This window comes from Varanus komodoensis, unplaced genomic scaffold (genome assembly GCF_004798865.1).
Source record: "Varanus komodoensis strain SLA01 unplaced genomic scaffold, ASM479886v1 scaffold1, whole genome shotgun sequence".
Lineage (NCBI taxonomy): Eukaryota > Metazoa > Chordata > Lepidosauria > Squamata > Varanidae > Varanus > Varanus komodoensis.
Window position 1 is genome coordinate 90271638 of NW_025335268.1, and position 14871 is coordinate 90286508.

The window sequence follows — 14871 nt, forward strand, 5'->3', positions numbered from 1 at the left end:
TTAAAAAGCCATCCAAGCAAGTCAACTTGTTCGCTCTCCTGGTTTTTGCTCAGGTTATGCTGAGCTATATGCATACGCAACAGTTTTACATTTCTGAAGAAGACCAAGCTACCGCAGAGCCTCATTCCAGTGATTGCGTGACAGCGAGATTCTCCTGGAGATACTGCTGGGAAATGTAAGGCAAATGCCCCCTTCTGCTCTCTCTTTCATGCATGAGAACAAAAGAAGAGGTGTGCTGCATCTGATGAAAGTCCTGTCTAATTCAGCATCTTGTCTGCACAGTGGCAAGCAGGTGTCCACGGGAAGCACAAGAGCAGCCTCCCCCTCCTCGCAGAAGTCCCAGCAACTGGCACGCAGAGGCATACTGCCCCTGACACTGGAAGCATCGATGGCCATCCTGCTTAGCAGCCCAGGTCCGCTTGACCCGCCATGGATTGTCTAATCTCTTTTGAAAGCGACATGTGTTGAGGACCCTCAATTACTATAGTAATTGTTCTACACCCCCCTGTGCAGCTCTGCACCAGGGCATTATCCTAGCAGTAACTCATCTTTAGGGTTGACTGTATCTCCATCTTTAACTACGAAAATACAGAGGGATCCAAAGCATTCAGCTCAGCTTATGTGCCAAACTACAATTATTTCAGGGTTATTTATTTATTAATTTCTACCCTGCCTTTCTTCAAAAGAAGTGACACTCACAGTTGCCAGCAACAGGATTCAGACAGAAAAACAAACAAGCTCTTTCAAGGAAAGTTTTCTGAGCTGAGTCTTAGACCTGGCTTGATCAAAAAGTCCATGCACATTGTTAATCCTGATGGAAGATTTTCCCAATGTGTTCCTTCACAGGGAAGAATTCCAATAGCAACACCACAGAGGAAAAGCAGGGCCTGCTTCAGTTATTTGCTGGCTCTAGGCAAGGAACTGGAATGACCTCTCGTACACACACGGAGCCAAACCCCCACCAAGCGGCAACTTCATGTAGCTGGGACAGCTGCCTTCAAACTTCTCCTCACAATTGCTCACCACTTGTCTAAACCAGCTAGCATAAAAATAGTGCCCTGCCCTCCTCCAAAATTTATTCATCCATCCATCCATCCATCCATTCATTCATTATTTAGGGCATTTATAGACTGGCCATCACTGTCGTCTCTGGATGGCTTACAATATAATATAATAAGTCCTAAACAAAAATGAGAAGGTGTGGCCAAAATTGGCCTGTCAGGGCCACCAAGATGAATGCTGCAGAATGTCAAGAACAGATCAGCTGCCACATTGCTATGACAACTAGAGTGCACTGTAGCCGAGCTCTGGTTTCTAGGATGCCTGGGATGTCCCTCAGTGGTACCCCAGCATCCAGCAAGCCTGTGGAAGCAGGCCTGAGAAGCATAAAGGGCAGATAAGATAGACAGATAAGTCCAGGAGGCAGATAAGCAGGGAGAGAGCACTCTTGAGATCCCTGGAAATGCCTGCAAGCGGAGTGGCAGTACATCCTTGGTCTGATCTGCCATCTCTCCATCACTCCTTAACCAGGTGGCCAAGACAAGCTGCCTCTTCTAGCCCCAGAACTCTTTAGCAAAGGTGATACTGAGCGAAGCCATACATCCAGGTGGCTCAGGGTCCCCAGCAGATGTTTGACCCTCCTCATTGCTCATGAGAGGCTTGAAAAGACATAGGAAGAAGCCCAAACTGCCAAATTTTCACATGGTTGGATTATACTGTTATTTTACACCACTTGTAGCTTCCTCCCAGTCCCACTTCCCAGCATGAACAATTTCTTATGTTACCAACTCCCACATAACTTTTTAAAAGACAGTTTTATTATTTCCTACTACCAACTAGTGTCCTCACTGATGCTTCAATATGCCGGCATGTTTGATGGCCAGCCCTGCTCACCACTGGAATGTGCCTCTCCCCACACCTGTCTGCTAGAGCTTCCCAGAAATTGAGTTCCCTCCTCAGGCTGGAAGAGCTTCGAGATGCCCTGCATTAAAATAAATGGCCCTTGACCAGCCATATTGCTGCAGGTATTTGTGCACATGTGGGCTAAAGTTGTGTACAGTGATTCAGAACAGCGTGTGGGTGTATATTGTGAAGTGCACCTTGCACTGTGCAGGGGCAATAGTAAATCCATTGCTGTATGATCACATCTGCAGGCACAGGCTGTGCTACCTGTGTGCATTGGCATCCAGTGCCAACCTACATGTACAGGAGACAAATCTTTGGATGGATCATTTTTCTTAGTTCAATTATTCAATCAAAATAAGTATGAATTGCCTTTCTGTCCAAAAAGTACTCCAAGGTAATAGACAAACTTGAAAACTCTCTCAGTACAATTAACTAATTGAGAATACAAATATCTTTAAAACATATCAAAGAGTAGAATTTATCTCATTTTGAAATGTGTCAAAAGCCAATTGGACTAAACATGTTTTAGTGGCCCACTGAAAAATAAGCAAAGATGGAGCCAATTCGAAATGTTTAGGAGAGAATTCCTCAGGCAGAGTGCTTCTGCAGAAAAGAACACTTTTCCTGTGTTCCCACACCAGTCTAGTCTGTCTTGATGGAGGAACATATAACAAGGCCTCTGATGGAAATTAGAGCAGAAGCAGCATTCAGTGCAGATCTGTGCATGCCGTCCTGTGTCTTCTCTCTCCAAACCAGTGCTGGCCTTCACACACACGCACACACACACTAAACCCATGAGTACAACCGATTACTTGAACATGCTGGTGGATGTTGCTCAAGCATTCAGATAAGTTGCATTCATTTTCCCACCCCTGTGTCTTACCAAGATGGACTGGAACAGCTGGAAGGATCCACTGAGCCAGATGTAGATGTGAGAGTAGATCTTGGTGGATGTCCCATTAAATGTGTTAGCCACCACCAGGAAGGAATAAGGGCCAATACTGAAAAATTCCCAGTCATAGGCTCCTGAGGTAGGAATGGTCTGGTTGGCTTCAAAAAGCCCTGTCCTAGAGTTCCACTTGTATATGACACTGTCTATATTGTGGTTATTCCCTAGGGAAGAATAAGAAAAGAATGGCATGTATGGAAATGGTATAGACAAATGGTAAAACAAGATGAGATGGTTCTTCACTTCAGAAACTTGTGCTCTGTGCTGACCAAGTTTGCATGTAAGCAATGGTTTGACCCTGAATAAGCCTCTGGCTTGCTTGCCCCTCACTACACTGCCTTTCTCTGGTGTAGTTGCAAGAAATAGATCAGAGGCTTTCCTGTCCACTTTTAGATTTACCAGAGTTCTTTGTTATGCCATAACTTGAGGAACTCTGGTTAGTCTAAACTAGGGTTAGTGTACAAGTTAGGACCAGACACTATGATTAGAACAAACCAGTTTAAGCGAGCCAGAGTTCCGCCAAATTCAGAGGAAAGAGAACACTGTTTAGTTTAAACATTGACATAAAAGCTTCTAATCTCCTCTTCACAGTCAATCAGAGAAACTAAAAGAAAGGAAAAGCACAAGAACAACAGATGTTTACAGGTTTATTCAAATGACAGTCAACCATCTGGAGCTATCTACAGCTCCCATAAGCCCCAGCTAATGAGTAACTAACTGGAGTTCTCCAAGTTTTGACATAACAAGGTGCTTTGGGAAATCTAAAACCGGAAGTGAAAATTTCTATCTCCATCTTACAATTGCAGCTGAGAAAGGTGGGAGTAAGGAGCATGCAAACCTGGGGCTTGTTCACAGCTAAACCATAGTTTAGCGTTATGTCCAAACCTGGCCAACATTCAGCAAAAGATTCTGAAATGAAGGACCACACTTTGCAGATTACAGCTCTTTTCGGGTTCCCCTTGTTCTTCCAGTGCTTCTTTCTTTAATTATTGCATGCTAACTAGCTGAGCCTTTCTGTGATTTCTGAAATTAAAAGATATTTTTAAAAAATGAATATTGATTTTAAAATGGAAGGGAAAAATCAACTCAGCGAAAGGTTCATTTTGGGGTTGGCTACCTGGTGGCCCTCCAGATGTTTTGGAAGGTGATTCCCACAATTTCTTATCATTGGCCATTGCCAGTTGAGGCTTAGTCAGAAACATCTGGAAGGCACTGTGAGGCCTGGAAGGCACGCAATGAACCCCATGCATTGCCGTTGATCTTGGTGTGCCAGAGGGACCCATTTCTAGCACAGTGGGAAGCTAACACTCATTTCTGGAATGGGACCAGTCAGTAGAGCTCCCTTCTACTAGCTCCACTGCCCTGTTCTAGGACTGTCCCCAGAATGAGCATTGTGGTTCATTTCTAATGCAGTACGAAGCACTAACTTCCTGTTGCACGAGCAACATGGGCTGCACTGGGTACTGCAACAAGTTGATTGATTGATTGATTGATTGGATTGATTTTTTATTAAGGTATTTCTATCCTGTCCTATACAAAAGTCTCAGGACAGCTACCCCTGGTTTAAATCGTATTCCTCCATCTTCCACTTTTGCCAAAGTGTGTGTGGAAGGAAACTCAGAAAGAAAATGACTGAGAAGACCCAATTTATATTGATAGTATCCATGTTTATTAATGCCAAAATAATACAACACAATGAGGGTAAATATTGTTTTCTGGAAAAAATGCTATCAGACTCCACTGGGTGGCAGTAGCTGTCCATTCTATGGACATGCTGAACGTCCCATTTCCCATAAAATGCAATGTCTGAAGATGATTATGGATCCCAAAAGCTTTCCCAAGACTATCAAAGACACTTAAAAGGCAATCCAACCAGTTCATTGAGGATAAGTGTACTAGTGACTATTACTAATGATAGCAATATACTACCCTCCAGGACGCAGGTACAATGCAGATAATGCCAGTTGCTGGAGAAAAACAGCAGAAGAATGTTGCCCTCATGTGCTGCTTGTGGGTTTGCCAGAGCTAGCCCTACAGGAAACGGGAAGCTGGACCAGAGAGACATTTGGTCTGCTTCAGGGGGTTTTCTGGTGTTCTTAATTGAACCTAAATGCCTGAAATAGCAAGCCAGGCTTTCAACAAAAGTTCTGCTCACAATCTGCTTGCAGGAACTTGAGAATCAACAGGCTTCTCAAAGCCTGGATTCAGCAGGCCCAGGATCAGGGATCAGGCTTATCGGCCAGTTGCTGATGCTCCCACTATAGTAGTGGCCTACTGCTGACCTCCAGAGCATGTCTTCTAACATACGTAGTGTGACAGACAAAGGGAGCAACAGATAAGCTCTTGGCAACTGAGGGCACGACGCTGTATGTCTGCCCATAATCTTCTGGACTTGGAAGGTAATGGGAACACAATCAAGTACAGGAGAAGCACAGAGGCCAGGATGTTAGATTTGGTGGAAGCCAGCAGCAGTTGGGGCCAGAATGCCCCCTAGTGCTTGGCCTAAAGACAGTCTTCTCTCTTCAGGGTCTCAGCCAGCACAGAACAACCTACGAGTACATTTGCTGTGAGGGCGGAAGGCTTTTCCAAGGTTACAGCAAGGACTCTGCCTTTTCCTCTGGCTAGCCAGCCCATATGTACTTGTGCAATGGTGCAGAATTACGTTCAGCAGGAAAAAGGGGTGGATGGCATTGAAGGGGCACACATTGCACACTGCAGCTGCACATTTGCAAGAGTCGGGTGTCAAATGAAAGGATGTGACCTGTCCTTAGCAAATGAGATCCAGCATTAAACATCCATTTGAAAACATCAATTAAGTACTATGGGCTTAAAGGTGGTGCAGGGCAACAGTATAATTGCCTTTAACTGCGGGCCAACTTTGGGACTGAGGATGGTGGGAAAGGGTCTTTTTTCCTCCCTGTCATGGCCCCTACAAAAATGAATGCCCTTAGAATGCCACTTTCATGTCAAAAACAGCCTCCGTTCACTGAAGGGCTGATTAGAGTAAGAATGACAACATTCCCATTCCCTGAAGTGTTCCTTCTGGTTGACGAGCTTTACTGGATTAGACCAAACATCCATCTAACTGGGTATCCTGTTTCCTACAAGACCAGCTAGATGCCCCCAAGAAGCTACAAGCAGGACACCAAAGGAACAAATCCCCCATGCTATTTATTCCCTGCGCCCAGGCACCTGATGTTTGGTGGCTTTAATGAACTGCATTAGCCCTTCGCAACCTGGCACACTCCAGATGCTCTCAACATCCCCATTGGTGCTGTCTTGGGATCTTGGGAGTCATAGCCCAGCACATCTGAGGGCACCAGCTTGGGGAAAGCTGAGCTGCATTGACAAGCTTGCACTATACAAATTTGTCTATGCCTGTGTTAAAGCTTGTAGCCATCAGCAGTAGATCTTGTGGTGATGAATTCTATTAATGAATTAATTACAGGATTCTTACAAGTTAATCCTGCCTTGTGTGCACTATTTTCTTCTGCCTGTCCTGGACTCTCCCCAGATTCTAGAATTCATAGAATCATAGAAGAGTAGAGTTGGAAGGGGCCAAAAGGCCATTGGGCCTAACCCCCTGCTCAGTGCAGGGACACCAAGTTACACCATCCCTCTCAGAATGCCTCTAGTGTGGGAGAGCCCACAACTACCCTAGGTAAGGGGTTCCATTGTTGTACTGCTCTGTCAGGAAATTTTTCCTGATATTTAGCTGGAATCTGGCTTCCTGTAACTTGAGTCCATTCTTCCATGTCCTGCACTCTGGGATGATCAGGAAGAGACCATGGTCTTCCTCTTTGTGATAGCATTTCAAGTACTTGTAACATGCTATCATATCTTCCCTCAGTCTTCTCTTCTCCAGGTTAAGCATGTCCTGTTCTTTCAATGTCTCCTCACAGGGCTTTGCTTCCAGTCCCTGGATCATCCTTGTCGCCCTCCTCTGAACCCTTGCCAGCTTGTCTTCATCCTTCTTAAACTGTATGCCCAGAACTGGACACAGCACTCTAGATGGGACCTAGCCAGTGCTAGCAAAGGGGAACTAGTACTTCATAGGATTTGGAAGTGACACGTCTATTAATGCGGCCTGAAATAGCATTTGCCCTTTTTGCAGCCACATCACATTGTTGACTCACATTCAGTTTATGATCTACCACAATTTCAAGATTCCTCTCATGTGCAGAACTATTTAGCCTAGTATTCCTCATCCTGAAACTCTGCTTTTTTCCTGGTGCAGAACTTGGCATTTGCTCCTATTGAATTGCATTCTGTTGCTTTCAGCCCACAGCTCCAACCTATCAAGATCACCTTGAATCTTGTTTCTGTCTTCCAGGGTATTAGCTATCCCACCCAGTTTTGCGTCATCTGCAGATCTGATCATTGTTCCCTACACTTCCTCATCCAAATCATTAATAAATATGTGGAAGAGTGCTGGACCCAGGACTAAACCCTATGGTACCCCATTTGTTACCTCTCCCCAGTTTGAGAAAGTGCCACTGATGAGCTCTATTTGAACCTATTTCTGTACCCAGCTGTGGATCCACCTGATAGTTGTCCATCTAGCTCACTTTTAGCTAGTTTGCTAATCGGGATATCATGGGGCACTTTGCCAAAGCTTTGCAGAAGTCAAAATAGATCAGGTCCACAGCATTCCCACCATCCATCCGGGAGGTTACCCAATCAAAAGATGAAATCAGATTAGTGTGGCAGGATTTGTTCTTGAGAAATCCATGGTGGCTTCCAATCATCACTATATAGTTTTCCAGGTGGATGCAGACTGACTGCATTATAGTCATAGAATCATAGAATAGCAGGGATGGAAGGGGCCAAGAAGGCCATCGGGTCCAACCCCCTGCTGTTGCAGGACACCAGTTTACACCATCTCACTCAGATGACTGTCCAGTTTCCTTTTGAATGTCCGTAGTGTAGGAGAGCCCAGCACCTCTCTAGGCAGCTGGTTCCACTGTCATATTGCTCTGACAGTGAGGACACTTTTCCTGATATCTAGCCTGAATCTGGAATCTTATAATCTGCTCCAGGATTTTCCCAGGGATTGATATCAGACTGACTCATCTGTAGTTCCCGAGTTCTTTATTTTTCCTTTCTTGAAGATAGGAACAACATTAGTCTTTCTCCAGTCATCTGGCACTTCCCCTGTCCTTCATGATTTCTCAAAAATAATAAACAGCAGTTATGAGAGTTCTTTCACCAGCTGCCTTTTGACTCTAGGATGGAGTTCATTGGCCTCTGGAGATTTGAACTCATTCAACCCAATTACATGAACCTTGACTATTTGCCTATCATTCTTGAGCTGCCATCCTGCTTCTTCAGCTTGTACTTCCCCTTCTTCTGGAAGGTCATATATCTTCTTTTGGGAGAAGAATGAACCAAAATAGGAATTGAACATTTCTGCCTTTCCTTGTCATCTCTTATCATGTTGCCATCCACACTGAATAGCTGAACCCCTATTTCTATCCTCTGTCTTTTAGTTTGGACATATCTGAAGAAAGCTTTTCATTGTTGCTGCATTTAGCATCTCTTGCTACCCTCCCTTCATTCCTAGCTTTAGCCTTCCTGACAACTTCCCTGCAATTCTGTGCTACCTACTGGCATTTTTCCTTTGCAGCCTAGCCTTCTTTCAACTTCCTTTTTGTTTTCAGATCACCTCTGAGCTTTTTGTGAAGCCACATGGGCTTCTTCTGTTGTCTTCTACCCTTTTACTTGTTGGAATTGTTTGCAATTGTGTCTTTAGAATTTCCTTTTTCAAAAATCCCCACCCATCTTGGACTCCTTTTCTCATTAGACTTCTTTGCTCCATTTCTCACGTGTCATGGGACTTATCATTGTCTGAGTTTATTAAAAATGGCTTTCTTGAAATCCAGGTTACATGTTTATCTACATTTGGCTTTTGCTTCCTTTAGAATCAAGAATTCAAGTATGGCATAGTCACATTCTCCTAAGATTCCCATAGCTGCCACTTTGCCCAATAGGACTTCCTTGTTGGCTAGTATCAAGTCAAGGATAGCCATTCCTCTTGTTCCTTCCTCAACTTTCTGTTGGGGGGAGTTCTCAGCAACACATGTTAGGGAACTTTTGGAGGGGCCATGTTTGGCAGAATTGTCTCCCAACGGATTCCAGGGAAATTGAAATCCCCCATAACAATGACGGCATGCCTCCTTGTAACACTAGAAATTTGCTTTTCAAACATTTCATCCTCGTCTTCTCCTTGACTGGGTGGTTGGTAATAGACTCCAACCATTGTGCTCCTTCTATTTCTTGCTCCATTTATATTTTTGTAGAATGCAGAACACTCTCCTTGTTCATGTTCTTTCCACTATGCATAACTTTTTAAACTTTTCAGTTTCAACAAACAATGGGCCCAAGTCTTGTTTGGCAACTGCAACTTTGAAAGAGAATTTCTACTTCTAATCTAGGAGCAGATTTTTATGTTTGTGTGTGGCACAACTTTCATCAGCCGCATGACAACCTAGCTACTTCGGCTCTCCAAGCAAGGTACAAATTCAGTTAATATATGATAGGCATCAATTAACCAAGAGCAGCTTTGCCCTTGTCATTATATTTCCATGCCAGATGCTACATCTGTTGACTTTACACATGTGGTGCAGCTGTTACAAGCACAGTGCCAGTGTCAGGAAAGAAAGAGTTTGTCCCATGACAGTGGAAAGGGTTTTGGACATGCTGATCAGAATTATTGCCATTAGTGTTGGGATACCTTTTCTGTGATTAGCCACTGCAAGGAAAGTCTCTCCATCAATGGTGAATGCCTCCCAGTCCCGGGCACTGTGTGTGGCGATCCTCTGGTAGACAATAAATTTCTCTTTTCTGTAGTTCCACTTGTAAATTACAGAAAACTCCTTGCCCCTTTCATCCTGTACAAAATTTGCCACTGCAAGGAAAATCTGAAATAAAAGAAGCCACAGCAACTCAGTCTCTGACACAAAATAACCAAGAACAGGTGGGTTGTTGGCTTCATGCTCAATCGAATGTGAATCTGCTTTGCAACAGCTGGGCCAAAGGGTATTATGCACAGCCATATCAGTTCTGTGGAAGTCTACAGTACCACTCTTCGTATCCTCCCATCACCAGTTGCCTTACATGAGCTAGATCAACCAGAACTGCAGCAAATAAGTTGCAGGGGTGTCATCCACATGGAGAGGGAAAAAGAACTCATGCCTAGGGATGGAGGAGGAACTTATCTGGCTTGATTTTTAATGTCAACTTACCTAATTTTGGCCTCTGAAACCACTGTATGAACTAAAATTCAATTATCCCTCAACATTTTGCTGTGGAGTTGCTATGGAGTACAATCAAAACACTTTGTGCTCCCCAAAAATCTGTATATTGACCAAAACTGTGTACAAAAAGCACGTATTAGGAGAACAAAAATCTGTACACATTTTCATGCAAACTTAAAGCAAGTACAATGCTATTTCTCATAATGTTCATAGCTGGCAATTTATTTCAGGGAGAATGAAAAAATAATTTAAAAAGATCAGGTTTAAAAATCATAATTAGGTTTTTCAAATTTAAATTAGATTTCAAATTTTAATATGTAATTATTATATTTCTTGTATGCAATAGCTAGACTAATCTTACCTAATCTGGATAAAACCATGTTAGTTGTACAAGTGCAACACCTAAACTGAACTGATGCCACTACATGGTGTTAAAGAGGATTTTCTATCTCGAGAACTAATTTGATCATTTCTCAGATATGAATATTCACAACCTGCCAAACACATGGATTTAAGTTCCTGATGAAAATACAGTGTTCAAGTCTCCTCAGTCCCTGGGAGGATGATGGACATCCTATGGAAGGCCAAAGGGGTACAAAGGTGGAGGTTGCCTCTGCACTTCTTGCTCTTGCAAAACACTTAGTTGGCTGATTTCCACCATCCAAGTGCTTTGCCCTGTAGTGTGAGGTGAAAAGGCCAAGGTACCACCAGAATACCACGCATGCTGGAAGCGCCCATCTCCTGCTCCCTAGAATGCCCATCCAACTCCATTGCAAAGGTCACGCCTGTGAACTAGGAGCTGCAGTCAGAAACTCTGACCTTGGACTGTGCTTCTGAGATTGGAGCTGGGGCAGCATCCAGTGACCGTACGACTGCGTCATGGGATGTTCTACTTCTGCCTGCCAGCCATGGGCATTTCTGTTTTATTTGTTCTTGTGAAGGTGAGGCTGAGCCAAGACAGAGTGAAAAGGGGCAATACTGGAAAGGAAAGGAAAGGAAAGGAAAGGAAAGGAAAGGAAAGGAAAGGAAAGGATCATGTCCCTTGTACAGGGTGTTACTGTGCTGTACGGACTTGCTTGGGAGTCTGCCCTTGGAACATCTCAGTAGACAGTTCGCTAGCTTCACAAACTGTCCTGCATGTTGGTCATAAGAAAGCCCTTGTATAGAGAGAAATATTTTAAAGAAATTCCCTGTAGAGGTTAAAGGAAAAAGCGAGCATGTGCAAAATGTATACAGTGTGAAAAAGCGAGCATGTGCAAAATGTATACAGTGTGAAAAAGAGATGTAAGGTCTGGTTTTGCGGAATATGCAAGGATATGAACACAGCTCAATCCTATGCAAGTTTAGACAGAAAAAAGACCAACAGTGCCCATCATGCTGTCTAAACTTGCATAGGTCGTACACTTAGATGTAAATGAACATTGCTTAGTGGTCAGCCTTGTATCACTCATGCTATATCAGTGAGTAACCTGATTTGAACTGATGATTTAAAAAAGGTCTTTTTTCCTGATCTAAATTTTTAAAAATCCAGCAAATATAAAATTGGCCAGTTTCTTTCTCATTCTTATTTAGATCTTTTTACTTGCTTTGATTTAAATCTGTCACTATGATTTATTTTGGAATAAGTGATTTGAAAGCTTATCGGTCAATTCTACAATGTTTACAGCTCAATACTGGCTCAGAGCATGGCTGAAAAAGCCAAACCACAGTCTTAGCTTTCACAGACAATTATGGCATCAGAACATTATGGGATGGCAGCTGCTCAAGATGACCTCCTCAGGAACCCTTCCAATGATGGCATTCTCAACTGTAAGGCCAGGAAAGGTCAACTCTGGCCTTCCAGACATTTTGGCCCAGAACTCCCATCATCCATAACTAGCATAGCCAATGATAGGGGATGATGAGAATTGCAGTCCAAAACCTCTAGAGGCCCACAAGTTGCCCACCCCTGCTTTATTTCTTAAAGCATACAAAGAAGTCAGCTGTTCAAATACGGTGAAAGCAAGTTTAAAAAGAGGCAAAGGGCATAATTTGGCCATGATGTGCAGGCAAACTCCACTGGATATCAGTGATGCCAGTTAGTTCTCACTGCAGCTGTCAGCTTAACTTCCTAACAGGCTGTTGAAGTCTACAAACCTAATTGCTTTGTTCATGCATTTGGCAGCTTCTGATGGACAGTTGGGGGCCGTCAACTTTAGCGGAATCTGATCAATAGGGCCACGCCACAATACATTTGTAGGTTTTTGATGTGCCGCAGTCTTAGTTATTTTTCTTGCCACAAGAAACAACAGAGTTATTCTTCTGCACTTTGGCTGGGATCAAGAAGGTTTCACAAAGTTAATCTATTTGCTGAACTATTTTTAACCCCCATCCCCAGACCTCAGCTCCCAACATTCAAAAAGTTTGAAGAATGCACAGAAGTGGAAAATTGCCAGCATGTGCATGCTATACTTTTTCTCCTCAGCCCCTTCTTTACCACCCTGACTTTTATTAATTATGGATATTTATAGCTCACTCCAGCAAATGCTCTCAGTATGGCTTACAATAAAATAACAAAACCATTATTGAAACAATAAGTCATATTAACCAAAATAAAACAAGACACAGTAGAGCCATAAAATGAAGAGAAGAAAAGCCATTTTTCAAAAAGCTCTTGCACACAAATGGATGCTGCATTTCTCTACACCATGGGTCCTCAAACTAAGGCCCAGGGGTCAAATCCGGCCCACCATGCTCATTTGGACCCACTGCCGCCCACCTTGCCCCACGCGCAGGGTGGCAGCAGTTTGCTCGCTCGGAGAAAACGATCTCCAAGCGAGCAAGCCGCTGCCTCGTGTGCCTACCTTGTGGCATGTGCCTCGCCTCGCCTCGCCTCACCAAGCGCCCCGGCCTTGCCTCAGCAAGCACACCCACATGCGTTGCCCCCATGCCGGCCCATGCACACCGCCAGCATCACCTTTCTGGCCCGTGCCCAGCACCAGCAGGTTTCAACTGGCCCCCTGTTGAAAAAGTTTGAGGACCCCTGCTCTACACACTACCCTAGGAGTAAACCTCAATGAAATAATGGTTCTGTATAGACATATATAGGATTGCTTTCTGATAGGCGCTTCCAGCCTATTATTATCTATTAGCAAGGCCCCTCTTAGAACCCCTTCTCCCAGATTTTTCTATTATTTTGCGTGTTTCTTCCAAGGAACCTGAGGCAGTGTACATGACTCATCCTCTTTCTATGTTATCCTCACAACAATCCTGTGAGATGAATTAAACTGGGATTCAGTGACTGGCCCAAACTGAGCTTCATGGCTGAGTTGGCATGTGAACCACCATCCCAGTCCTGAAACTCTGGAATGACTTTCAAATACAGCAGTGGGTATCCTTAACTTCCTTCCTTCCCTCCTTCCATACAAGGCTTAATGTTTTACATGCATCTGGAAATTATTTCAAAACTATTTATCAATGGGATAGTTCTGCTGTTGATATTGACTGAAACAGTTAACTTATTGTCTGCCTTTTATCTTTTTTCTGGCAGTCTTAAATTATTTTAAAAACATATTAAATGATAGGCCAGGCATGATTTTACAATGTTTCAAATGTGTAAATGAAATGTAAGTATTTGGAATTTCCAGACACACCCTGACAAAATGAACATTTCTGAAACTTTAAGTGGCTTGAGGTGGGGCTGGGGGGAGCAGGTGTATCCTTGCTTTTGCATCAAATAATACTGGAAAATATTTTACCATTTACCTTTTTCCCAATAGTGAAGAATTTCCAGGATTGTGCTTGGTAGGTGGGGAGATTTTGGTAAGCCACAAATTTCTCATCTGTCCATTTGTAGATAGCTGAACCACGAGGGATACATCGATTAGCAGTAGCCGCAAAGAGTCCCACTTGGGGGATGATGAAGACTTCAATGCCCAGGGTTTCAGAATTTGTCACCAAACTTTGATGTTCTTCTAGGTAGTCCAATCTTTCTTCAACTGGAAAGCAACAGACAGCAGGGGCAATTATATAATAAGATAAGACTTATTATATTATAATAAGATTCTGCAATCTAGTCTGTGATCCACTAAATTAAACAATTCTGAAATGCATTTTTGCACTCTAGCCCACCCCACTCCCTTCTGTGATTCTCAAGACGTGTGTATGGTTGAAATGCCCTTGTGGTCTGTCCCCCAAAGCTGCCTTTACTTGTCCTTACTCAACTTACCTTCCAGGTTTAAATACAACTACTCTCACATCCCTGTAAGTTATCTTACAAACCTGGCTGAAGCCAGTGAATCCCTTTCTCCTTGACAAATGTTTTGAGAAAGTTTCTTAGCTGCCTCTACATTGGCAAGAAAAATGGAGACTTGTCTAGCATAATAGGTAATATATGGCATAGCACTCTGGGAATATTGATCAATTGGTTGATCATCTGCCTCTGCAACCATCGGTTTCCCCTGAAGAATCCTGGGAAGTGTAATGTTGTTACTGAGCATATCCTATAAGAGACAGCTTCCCTCCTGCGCACCCCATATAATTACAATTTCCAAAGTCCTTTGAGAAACTGGAATGGCTTTAAACCAGTTTTGCTGTAGTATACATATGCCTACTGTAGATAAACAGCACAATAATATGAATGCCATCTATGAATATGGAGCTTTACAAAGTACTGGTATGATAGATACAAACCTCACTGGGATTCTAATCAAAGGAGCCTTAGGGAAACGTTATTAAAAGTGGGGAGAGGGAGGCATTGGAAGGCCCAGAAATAAGTGCTTA

The 14871-nt window shown here is 43.3% G+C and overlaps 1 protein-coding gene across 1 annotated transcript in view; it reads right to left on the reverse strand.

Annotated features, from left to right (window-relative positions):
- The window catches only part of TSPEAR (thrombospondin type laminin G domain and EAR repeats), a 37869-nt gene that overhangs the window by 5415 nt on the left and 17583 nt on the right, over positions 1-14871 (reverse strand). The window contains exons 6-8 of the mRNA XM_044431193.1: positions 13855-14087; positions 9588-9774; positions 2789-3018 (exon numbers count right to left, since the gene is read on the reverse strand). Of these exons, the coding sequence (XP_044287128.1) occupies positions 2789-3018; positions 9588-9774; positions 13855-14087 (650 nt within the window). The remainder of the gene's footprint in view (positions 1-2788; positions 3019-9587; positions 9775-13854; positions 14088-14871) is intronic.